This window comes from Cladophialophora bantiana, assembly GCF_000835475.1.
Source record: "Cladophialophora bantiana CBS 173.52 unplaced genomic scaffold supercont1.5, whole genome shotgun sequence".
Taxonomy (NCBI): Eukaryota; Fungi; Ascomycota; class Eurotiomycetes; order Chaetothyriales; family Herpotrichiellaceae; genus Cladophialophora; species Cladophialophora bantiana.
Genome location: NW_015971579.1, coordinates 301171 through 312560, shown reverse-complemented (window position 1 = coordinate 312560; position 11390 = coordinate 301171). Strand labels below are relative to the sequence as shown.

The 11390-nt window shown below is 52.4% G+C and overlaps 2 protein-coding genes across 2 annotated transcripts; both read left to right on the top strand.

The window, feature by feature from the left end:
* Nucleotides 1-2313: 2313 nt before the first annotated feature.
* Nucleotides 2314-5274, top strand: Z519_03700 (uncharacterized protein; the record flags this gene model as incomplete). Its single annotated transcript, XM_016761447.1, has 1 exon — nucleotides 2314-5274. The coding sequence occupies one exon, from the start codon at nucleotides 2314-2316 to the stop codon at nucleotides 5272-5274; it is 2961 nt and encodes a 986-aa protein (XP_016621785.1).
* A 4072-nt stretch (nucleotides 5275-9346) lies between these two features.
* On the top strand, nucleotides 9347-10179 carry Z519_03699 (uncharacterized protein; the record flags this gene model as incomplete). The annotated part of the gene is made up of 2 exons (XM_016761446.1): nucleotides 9347-9845; nucleotides 9902-10179. 2 exons carry the CDS (start codon nucleotides 9347-9349, stop codon nucleotides 10177-10179), a joined length of 777 nt encoding a protein of 258 aa, XP_016621784.1.
* Nucleotides 10180-11390: the final 1211 nt, after the last annotated feature.

Genomic DNA, 11390 nt, shown 5'->3' with positions numbered 1-11390 from the left:
AATACCAATCTCTATTATCAACTATGGATATTGTGGTGACAAGATAACCCCATCGCGGATCGCGAATCGCGAAGAGACACCCGCGCTTGTACTGTAGATCGTCGGGCGAGACGAGACGAGAATAACCCCGTCGATCAGACACTGTGAACAACGATGGAGCTGGTGAAGGCACCAAAGGTCTTGACTGCAACCTGCGATATCTCCAGACTGATTCTCGGACGCTTTGGCCTTCCAGAATTTGCATTTTATCAATGTCATCACCTGATCGCCAAAAAAAAAAAGGACAAAGCATCTGGAGGGGCCTCATTCCAGCACAAAAAGTTCTGAGCAAGTTTCAGCCCTCTTGGAGCCGGAAGGAACCCCCAGGCTATCGCCAACGTATCATTCCCCCACCCCGAATAAAAGAACAGAAACAAGCTTCTAGGCAAGAGCAACGATGAACGGAATACGGCCTCTCTATGGTTGAGTGGAGCAGTGGAGGCAAATACAAAGCCTTGTGGCGCATGTGTCTGGCAAGGCTTTCGCCTACATGACGTCGAGGTTGCAAGATTGTCGATGTGGTCGGGACTCCTGATCCACCGTGGACTCCTCGAAGACACTCTGCTACCTATCCCTAGCGAAGCCTGAACGCCCAAGCTTTCCCGCGAACGTCACAATGTCCACCAACAATGACGTTGGGAACTCCTACCGAAGACCGAAAGATATTGCCTTCACCTTTGTATACAAGACCTCGTTGCCTTCGTCTAGGAACTCGGTATAAAGTAATCAAGAACTAAACTAGAGGCTCTCAAGATCAACTTGTCCCTTTCTCCCATGGCAATCAGGCAATTGTTCCAGCAGAACGCTCCGACTCCTTGACGTGGAGGCTCTGTGGGGGTTTCTTCCACGGAAACGGGAGATGCAGTCGACATCGAGACCAAAAATGGCCCCTTTGAGGATGAGTCCAAGGTGCCGTTTCTTACTGTGAGGACGTTTTTCATGGCCGTCCTGGTCTCATTTGGAGGTCTTTGCTTTGGTTATGACACTGGCCAAATTTCGGGCTTCCTGGAGAAGGATTTCCTTCGTAACTTCGCCGACCAGAGAAATCCCCTAGGCTTCAGCAATGTTCGGTCTGGCTTGATCGTGGGCATGGTGAGTATATTCAGGTCTTCTACACTCCCTTCTTCCCAAGTTGACAAGAAGATAGTTGTCCATCGGTACTCTATTGGAAGCACTGATTTCCGGCCCAATCGCCAATATCCCCGCCATTGGGTCGCAAGTATTCGATTGTCTCTTGGACAATAGTCTTCTGTGTCAGGGTTGCTGTTCAAAAGCAGATAATGCCGATTTGCCCTATGTGCCGATTGTGTCTGGCCCAGAGCATCAGCTGGGCGCTGGTGTGCGAGGAGATTCGTACATAAGCCACAGATGAACAGCCAGCTTTACATTGTTGGGAGGCGGGCATCAACAATTTAACCAACACGATCCATGGAGCTGGTGCCAAGCTGAATTTCTCCGCCCCCGGCGAAATTCAGGTTGTTCGGCCAATAAGCTACCTGGGGAGCCGCCCCGGCCCTGGAGAAACTCCTAGACGTAGGGAGCAACTCACTCCCTAACACCCCCCTGGGCCCCCAAGTTGGTGCCTAGCTTTCCTGTACAAGTCATTACCTAAACCTGGAAGGAGAATTTCCCCGCAATCCAGAGTCTGATCAAAGCCGAACACCCTCCTTGACCACCCTGTGGCTTGTCCAAAGCTCCCATCCACCAAACGGATCAAGCTGTGGAAAAGCCAACCGAACGAGATCCCCATCCATCCTCCCTGGGACACCTAGCGTTTGTCTTTGCCCTGTCGGTGTTTTTGCGAGGAAGCTGATGGATGGCCCAATCCCATCAATTGTTGGGCCATTCTTCCACCCCTTTCCTTCCACCATGGACAGACCAACGGCACCAGCGGCGAAATGCCTTTTGCTGGCTTCTCACCCTCCTTTCCGTTCCCCTCCGCCAAAGAGTGGCCTTACTGGCCCATCTCATAAGGCGCGACTGAAGTTGCCGTCACGAAGCCCATGACTTGCATGTGCCACGCGGCAGGAGCCACACAAATCTGGTCGCTTCCTGCGCACGCTCGACCTCATCTTCCACCGTTTCGACTTTTCAAGAATTTTGTCTCTTCCTCTTCGACTACGTTGTTGATGTGGACAAAAGCCCAAGGAACCTCCATCCTTTGCCGAACTTGTCGACGAATATGACGTATTCCAGTCGAGTCTATCCGCCAAAAGCCCACAGAGCGCGACCATTGACTGACTGCGTGGGCGAACTGCGACCGCTGCCTTGCCAATGGTCGCAGACAGAGGTCCGGCCACGTCGGCCGTCACTATTGTCATAACAGTCCTGGCCACAGTTTTTGTCGCGGCTCGCTTTTACACGCGAGCGTGGCTGCTCAAGTCTGTCAAACAGGATGACTGGTGGATTCTGGTGGCGTGGATCTTTGCCGTGGGATTTTCGACCTCGATATGTGTGGCCGTGAGATATGGCTTAGGAAAGCACAAACAAGACATCTCCGACGACGCATTCGTTACTTTACGGAAGGCTGAATATGCCTTTTCCATCCTGTACAACCCCTCTCTCATGCTGACCAAAACCTCCATCATCGTCTTCTTCCTGTCGGTCATGAGCAAGGATGTCGATCCCGTCTTCAAATGGTGCAATTGGCTGACCCTTGCTGTTGTCAACATCGCCGGAACCGCCCTCACCTTTTTCAACATATTTCAGTGTTCTCCAGTCGCGGCAGGCTATCTCTACCCTCGACCCAAAAATGCCACCTGCACCGACATCGTTACGTTATATCTCTCTTCGGCCCCCCTTAATATCATCACTGACATCGCCGTTTTGCTCCTTCCAATGCCGATTTTGACCGGAATGCGATTGCCCCGGAAACAAAAGATCATATTGGTTGCTACTTTCTCCTTTGGCGCCTTTGTCGCTGTTGTTGACGTCATTCGCATTGCCTATCTGCAGCAGGCTTCTCTGAATCGTCTGAAGGCTGTCGATGGCGAAGGCGGCAGCGCAAGTCGCATCATTGAGGATGATGGCTTCTCCTGGTACGCAAGTCTCAGCTTCATGTGGTCGGCCGTTGAGGTCTGCATCGGCATCATTTGCGCTTGCGTACCCAGTTTGAAGCCTCTGTTTGCTCGCTTTCTGCCGAGCTTCATCAGAGATGCAGGGGAGGAGCTGACATCCAACAATAGCATTGATGTGGGAAAATCAAAAGAAAAGGCTCCGCGCACCGATTTGCCCAGAGGCAATGTATCAATGCTAAACAACCCGGCTGCATTCAGAAAACCTGTTGTCAAAGAATACTCCGGGGATGAGGAGGGCAGCAACATGGGGTTCCTTAATTTCCTGGCTGAGCCGACCGACGAAGAACGTGCCGGCTCTTCATTATCAAACACCACCAAAATCTGCCGCAGAGCAACGAACAACACTACCGTTTCAGATTTTGGATTTGTCAAGATGTCGGGAAAACGGAACATGTTAAAACTTTCCAATCGCCAAAGCGCATGGCCAATCGCAGTGGTCACGATCATCTTTTTCTTATGGGGCATTGCGTATGGTCTCCTGGACACTCTCAATTCTCAGTTTCAGCTTATGGCCAGAATCTCGACCTCCAAGGCACTGGGTCTCCACGCGGCATATTACGGGGGCTATTTTGTGGGGCCATTGACACTGGGCCACTTCATCTTCCAGCGATATGGCTTCAAAGCGGTGATGATCGCAGGCCTGTCGGTCTATGGCTGTGGAACTCTGGTTTTCTGGCCATCGGCAGTCTTGCTATCGTATTCAGCATTCATCGTATCCAACTGCATTGTCGGGTTTGGTCTCTCGTGCTTGGAGATTGCAGCTAATCCTTACATCGCCCTTTGCGGACCCCTGGAGTATGCAGAGGTCCGGCTAAATCTCTCGCAGGCCTTTCAAGCTATCGGCACAGTCTGTTCCCCGCTTCTGGCAACAAAAGTTTTGTTCAAGAGCGTGAACAATGCCCCTTCTCTAGTGGATGTGCAATGGACATATCTAGGCATCGCGTTGTTTGTCTTCGCATTGGCCGTTGTCTTCTACTACATCCCGCTTCCCGAAGCTTCAGACGAACAACTGGAGGAGCTCGCCGACCAGCGCAGGGAGGCGTACGCTGCTAAAATTGGACCATGGAAGGTGATATATGTGACGTTGGGGCTTGCTGTCTTCAGTCAATGGTGCTATGTTGGCGCGCAGGAATGTGTCGGTATCAATATACAGGCGCTGGTCAAGTTCGTAAAGCCGGCTTCCAATCTGCAACCATTCGACTTTCAGACCGTGGGGCACACTGTTTTTGCGGTTGGACGATTTGTGGCTGCTTTTCTCAACTACGTGCTCAAGCCCAGGTGGATTCTGATGGGCCTCTACACGGGCTTCGTTACTTGTCTGGCTCTGAGTATGCATTTGAAAGGAGATGTTGCTGCTGCGGTTGGAATCCTCACATTTTTCTTCGAGGCTGGCATTTTCTCCATCATCTTCGCCATCGGTATGCGTGGGCTTGGCAGGCATACGAAGATCGGGTCTGCATTCATGACGGCTGCAATATCTGGTGGAGCAGTCTTCCCACCAGTTCAGTGGGCGGTTGCAAACTTCCCCGACCTGAGGTATTCATACTGTATCCCGCTGGCAGTTTCTGTATTTGGGATGGTGTTTGCGATCTACCTGAATACGGTTCCACAGGCGAGGATGCAAGTTGATCCAGTCCACGGAAGTCGGGCCAAATGGCGCGCAGAAAGCGCAACGCAGCACAAGAGCCCGGGCACCGTTGAAGACGAGAAGCTACAACAATTTGGGTTGCCAGGGATCATCGCACGGCGGAAACGGAAGCAGCAGTCCGAGTCGCCATCTGTGGAGCACATCGAACGGCGAAGTATGAACCTGGAAGAGACGCCAAACTCTCCAGTCCTTTCAATGGATTTCGCGGATGAGCAGAACTGCTTCCCGAGACCCATGCCTGTCGAAACGAAACAGTTGAGGGGTCATGTTGCAGAACTGGCTCTGTGGCCCGTGGGAGAAGACGCATCCCAGTCTACTGCCAGGAGTAGCGCTAGTGGTAAGCTGGATGTCGGCGAGTGCAGAAACATGAGCTCTGGAATCACAGGCAACGTGAAGCATGATGATTCAGGTGTGGCCAGTCGTCGACACCGGCCACCCTGGGAAGAGCAAGGTCAAGACGACGACGACGACGACGACGACGACTATCATGCAATCGTTCGGAAGATATGAAAAGGGGTCGCAGAGAGCTATGGTGGGTGTTGTGTATTTCGCAATGGCATTGTTTTGCTGCGTTCAAGCGATATTGATTGGCGAGCGCTTGTAGCTCGGTCTGGCTGTCCTGTACGAAGCACAAAATCTGTACATAAGCGTCAATACAAGCATTCTCTTCACTTGCGGTCAAACGTTTTCCCCAGACAACAACCGGCGAGGAAGCCAGACAAATTGAAAAAATACGACGTAACACAGTCTGACACAAAATACCCGCTCCTTCTAATATGGCCAAAGAGGGCTTGACAACGATGAGGCGGTCACACCATCAAACTCAGCCAACGGCGGAGGTGAAGGGCGGAGCACTTTTCAAAGCTAAACGGCATTGCCCATTATAATACCAATGCGGGCTACGTCCGTTCTCACAGCGAAGCATTTCTACCTTGCCGGCTCAGCTCCAGCATCGCCACCCAGGCTTTGCCCGATTGATGACTGGTGAACGAGTTCTCCAGTCAAGGGACGTCACCTCACTCGTCCCCCGAATTAACGCACATACAGTATGTGCAGTGTGGTGGTCTTTCTACAGCGCCACCCACCCCAAAACTGAGAAGCTGTATGGCGCGAGCAGCTGAATTGATTCGAGGCGCGCGGCGCAGGATATCTCACTCGACACGGCGCCCTTCACCTGAAGATTCAGACGCGAGAAGGTAGAGGGGACAAAGAAGACACTAGAGATGCATCAAGGGCATTTTGAATCGACCCACGTGACCTGACTTGCCTCGGACATGCGTTGGGGGTTACTTTGACGAGGCCAGCCTGTTTTGACGGGCGGCGTGACGGATTCTTCAATGAAAAGGTTCGCGATTTGGGTGTTCCTCCAAAGCGGGCTTCTCGGGGAGGAGAAATATCAAGTTAGCTTGTATCGATCAACTCAGCGTGCGGCGCAACGTGTTTGTTCGTCGCTCTGCCGTCTCACGTCGAATGCGTGGGATGTCGCTGGATTCCAGCAACATCGTTAAGCTATGCGCACAATAGTCCAAATGGACGCGCCGCAAAGAGGTACACCGTCATGGAGAGAGTTGTGTCTCGCATCACTTGTGTGACTTTTGATCCTCCTGCAGTTGGTAGGGATCACAGAGACGCAGGGAGTCCGCGAGCACATCGTTGTCGATCAACCAAAGGGCAATTGAAATTTCCACATCCATGTCTTCATCCCAACCGTGAGCGGTCCTCAAGATGTCAATGGTCTAGGCTCAATGGGATCCAAGGACCATGAGTCTAGCGCCAACCGTCGCTAAAACTGTCTGAAGAAGTCGAGTCTGATGCTCGTTCTGCAAGAAAGTCTTGCGTTCCATGATAGGAGCCAAAGCTCCCACGCAACAGTCACCGTGAGAAGCGAGAGATGTCTGAAGGCTCTGGACTTCTGCCGAAACCGAATCCAATGAGCTTGGGCGGTTGAAATCCCGGGGGTTCGAAGAAGGGTCTTTGTTACCGAATCGGAAAACTGGCGCAAACGGCGAGGGCCTGTGGGTTGAAGAGTCTGCAGCGCAATGGAAAAATGGCTCATCTCCTCTAGGGACCGGGGAACCAGCTACTCCTAGACGCACTCGAGCCGATCCAACTCGTGGTCTTGACAAAGAATGGAAATGCGCCGTGGCGTGAGAGCGGTGGGAGGATTGGGGCGTATTGTTGAGACTGCGTAGGATACAGAACAGCAACAACGATCCCACCAGAGTTAATATACCGAAGTGACATGTGCGTAGACAGCGACTCCATCGAGGTGCGTATTCTAGTCCATGACGGAGGCGTCTGAGCACAAGATTTGGCAATGGTTGAATGAACCGGAGTCCGCACGGGAAGACATGTACCTAGGGTACAACGAGTAAGATACCTAGGTAGGTATCCGTGCTGAAAATTGTGTTATCGTTCTAGACTCTGCGCACTGTTTTGGTTCGGAGACTGTGAGGTCCCGTCAGAAGTTAGATCAGATAGTCAGCACGTGGAAAATCCAGGTACTCGGTAGCTTTTGCATTTCTCAAACCTCAAACCCGGCTGGGCTTCGAGTCAATCAGTGCGCATAGGATTGGACGCGGGCTTTTCAACAGACCCGAGTTCAACCCGTCGAAACGGCAATTCAGAAAATTTTAGCTCGATGCCATGAGCAGCTGCAGGAACATGCGTCAGTGCTCAGAAATGCGGTTGACATTGTAGGAGTTGGCACTATGGAGTCCGGAAGCTGGTGGGGATGCCAGACGAGGATGGTGGCAGTACCTAGTACCTTGTACGAGGTAGACCCTAGGGAAATCCCGTGTGCACACAGTAGTTCCTCGCTGGGCAAAATGATGTTCTCTGCGCAAGTGGCAGCGGTTCCTGCATACCGGCAGTGAATACAGTGGCTATTCGCCGACCCGTCGATTTATCCATGCCTGTGCCGTTCCCACTCTTTCGCCTTCTTCAAGTCGCATTGAATGAATTTTTTCTTCTTTTTCGGATGCGGATGGCGCTCCGTAGGATGTAGAACGCCCTTAGCGAATCGACGATCGGCTAAAAAGGTCAGGAAACGATAGAGGCTCGTCCCGGCACATTACACATTGGGAACAGGAAGAGGCCGCGTGGCAGCAGTCTGCTGGCTGGCGACGTGGACGCATCTCCTTTCGAGTTGCAGGACGAGGACGTACTTAAGGAGGACAAAGACAGGTCTTGATGTGCCGGTTTGAAACACGTTTGCTGGCTGGAGGATAGATTGATGATTGCCCATCAGCCCAGGGGTAACCACTGCCTTTTTTTCGGGGGGGGGGGGGAGGGGCAGAGTCTGACAAGCTTGACAAGCGAGAGAAGATCAAAGCGGCAAAGAGGTCAGGTACAAAGCACAAGGCACACGCACACACCAGGAACAAGGCGAAGATGTGGTCACGGCTTGGCCTGTTGGGGACTAGGCCCGGCTGTTCCTGAAGACACGTTTTCGGCCAGCAAATCGGGGCATGTCATTGCGCCCAGTTAGGTGCAGACGAGCCCATACGCGGCCGGGGGTGCCCCTGCGTTCTCGCTGGGCGTCCCTGAGTCTCAGCCGAGGGGGGTGAGGGTCTGGCTGGTGGGCGTTTCGATGGGGCGCCACCTACGAGAGCGCAAAAAATATTGCGTTGGAAAACAGAGGCACAGTGGGTCGCTGGGGCTAGTCCCTGCTCCTGGTTGTCTCTGGGAAATTCGCACAACAGCCTCCAGTACTATCCACATCCAGCACATACTACCTACCTACGGAGTATGGCCTACGAGGTGCAGGCTGCGAACTCTGGCTTGAAGCCCTATGCGCCCTCTCAATGCCACCCAATGCCACTCACTCCTCCCCTGTATCAAAGTGGCACCTTGACAGCAACCGCAGTCCTCATCACGGCCCACGACCCACGACGTGCGACCCACGACCTCGGCGACCAGCGAACAAACAAAGCAATGCAAGGAGATGGGGAAAAAAGACCATCAAGAGCTTGCAGACGGGCAGATGAGGGGATGGCCAATAACCGCACACGACTGATCCTCATCCCTGGCGCTCCCTGTGGTGCCTGATGGGGAATCTTGCAAAAGTCTGGGTCCGATGCACGGTGACGACCACCTCGACTTTGTTGAACGAACAAAACCCCTTCACTCTCTTTTCTCTCCTTCACGCTCGCTTTTTCTTTCTTGCTCCAGAAGAGGATTCGCAGTCGCCAACAAAAAAATCTCTTCCTCGTCCTCCCCACCGTCACTCATTTGTTCTTTATCTACCCAGTCCCTCCTTTGTTCCCTCACCCCGGACCTGGAAATATCATTCCCTTCTTTCAGTCCTTCTGAACCACCTCTCCTTTGAGCCATTGACTCGCGGGCTAGTCCCTCCTCAATATCAGTCCTTTTCTTCCCTGACACAGGCTTGTCGTCGACCGACAGTATCATTCCCGGCGCTCAAACACTCCTTTAGAGAGACCAAGCCATCAAGGCCTTCCTCGAGAGTCGTCCAGATACTGCTCTTCTCACTAGCGCTCTTCCAAGGCACTCGTATTCCCCGCTGTCGAGCCAGATCTCCAGTCAATTCATATCAACTTCGAAACATTCTTCTGTCGCAATGGCCGGCCTCAAGAACATCGTCCTAGCGACCTCGCTGCTGACTTCTTTGGTCGCGGCTGTTCCCATGCTTGACAAGCGCGCCATCTACACCAACACGGTGACCGAGATTGCATGGGTGACGGTCGAAGAAACCACCACCATCTGGGTTGACCCCTCCGATCCCACTCCGGCTCCTGCCCCTGCCGTTAGCACTACCAGTTCCGTGCCAGCAGCAGTCTTCGCCGCAGCCACTTATACTCCATCCACTCTGGCGACAGCTGCTATTGTTCCTGTCGAGGCTCCGTCGTCCTCTTCTGCCGCCCCTGTCGCTCCTTCTCCAGCTACTTCTTCCTCCGCAGTTGCACCTTCCGCTCCAGCTTCCTCTCCTCCTGCTGCTCCTTCCTCTGCTCCTGCCCCGTCCATGGTCAATGTCCAACCTAAGGATACGGTCGGGACTGATGGTACTTGCGAGGGTTCGGGAGATGCGTGCCAGGGTGATGTCACCCACTGGGATGGTGGTAAGTGGTGCTCACTATCGGCTTGATGTTGAAACTTGGCTAACTTGTCTCTCCAGGTCTTGGCGCGTGCGGCTGGAACGTCAATACCAACAGCGATATGCAGATTGCACTCCCTTACGCATTCATGGGGACTCAGTCCAACGGGAACCCATACTGCGGTCGCTCGGTCACCCTGTACAACCCCACCTCGGGCACCACCGTCCAGGCTACCGTGGGTGACAAGTGCATGGGCTGCCTTGATCGGGCTATTGACTGCACCGACGCTCTGTTCAACGCCATTACCGATGGCACAGGTGATGGCCGTGTGAGCGGTATCCAATGGTGGTTGAACTAAGTTTCATCCATCATGCCTCTCTTTTACCGGGTGCCGACACACCGAACGCTTGCACCAGTTTGAGAGACTTTTGACAAGTCGACAACCAACATCCACAATCAAAGCGCTTCCGGGAAGCTTTTTGTCAGAAAATTAGCCCCTGCGAAACTGCTCTGGGCACACTATTTTAAGTTTCCAGCATGACGAGATTGTAACGAGAATTATGACCGAAGAACCAAAAAATGCATATGGCCGAACCCCAAAGCGAGGCGGCCACGGTGCAAAAGGCGAAAATTGGAAACATCTTTTTTCTTCTTGCTTACCGCCATATTGATCTTTCCATCGTCATGGCTTGCCGTTTAGGGGGATTTTAGGCGCTCTGTTGGTTATAGATTCTAGAGAAAAAGGTACATACCATAGGGGTTTCAATGAGGCAGCAAATGCCTACGGAGCTGATCCAATGCAAGAATTTGCACCATGATTTCTGTCTGTCGATATGCCGGCTCCTTGGACTTGGTGGGACCGAGTAATCAGTGGTGTGTGTGTGTGTGTGTCCTTGTTTCTTCACGACAGAACTGTCCGTGATATAAAAGAGAAGGAGAGAGATTAGGGCTGGGGTTGAGGTTCAACCCAAGCTTTTTGGGATCTGCAACGCTCATCGCCGCACGATGATCGGATAAACTCACTTCCAAGGCTGCCAACCTGCCACTTTCTTCGACCACTGGACATGTATGTGGTAAACAATAGTAATTTGAGCCGAAATGTTCGTACATCATGCGAGAGGGGTCAATCATCTGCCCACCTAATGTGCCTAAGCATGTCGACGATATCACAGCCTTGCAAGGAAAGAAAAGAAGAAAAAAAGGAAAACCGAATCGTAGGATAAAGAGGGGCCTGTTCCTGTGCACCCTGCATTATCACTTCCGAGCTACTGCCACTATGCTGCATTATCAACATCTTTTCCCTCATTCCAAGTGGGCTTTGCATACGACCGTATCCGGATCTAGCAGCTCGTCACATTCTGAGCTGTAAGCCAGTGTTTCATGGGGATTCTGGTCACCACATAAAGCTCTTTTTGAGTTCTGCCTACACGAGAGATGCTCTATGTAAAAGGAGTACGTATTCCATTGCCCTCTTCAGCGAACTTCCTATCCATCGTCAAGAGAAACGGGATTTGAATCACCAAAGGAACGCCGCACGACTGCACGAACTCACCTTCATTTTGGCGGTGA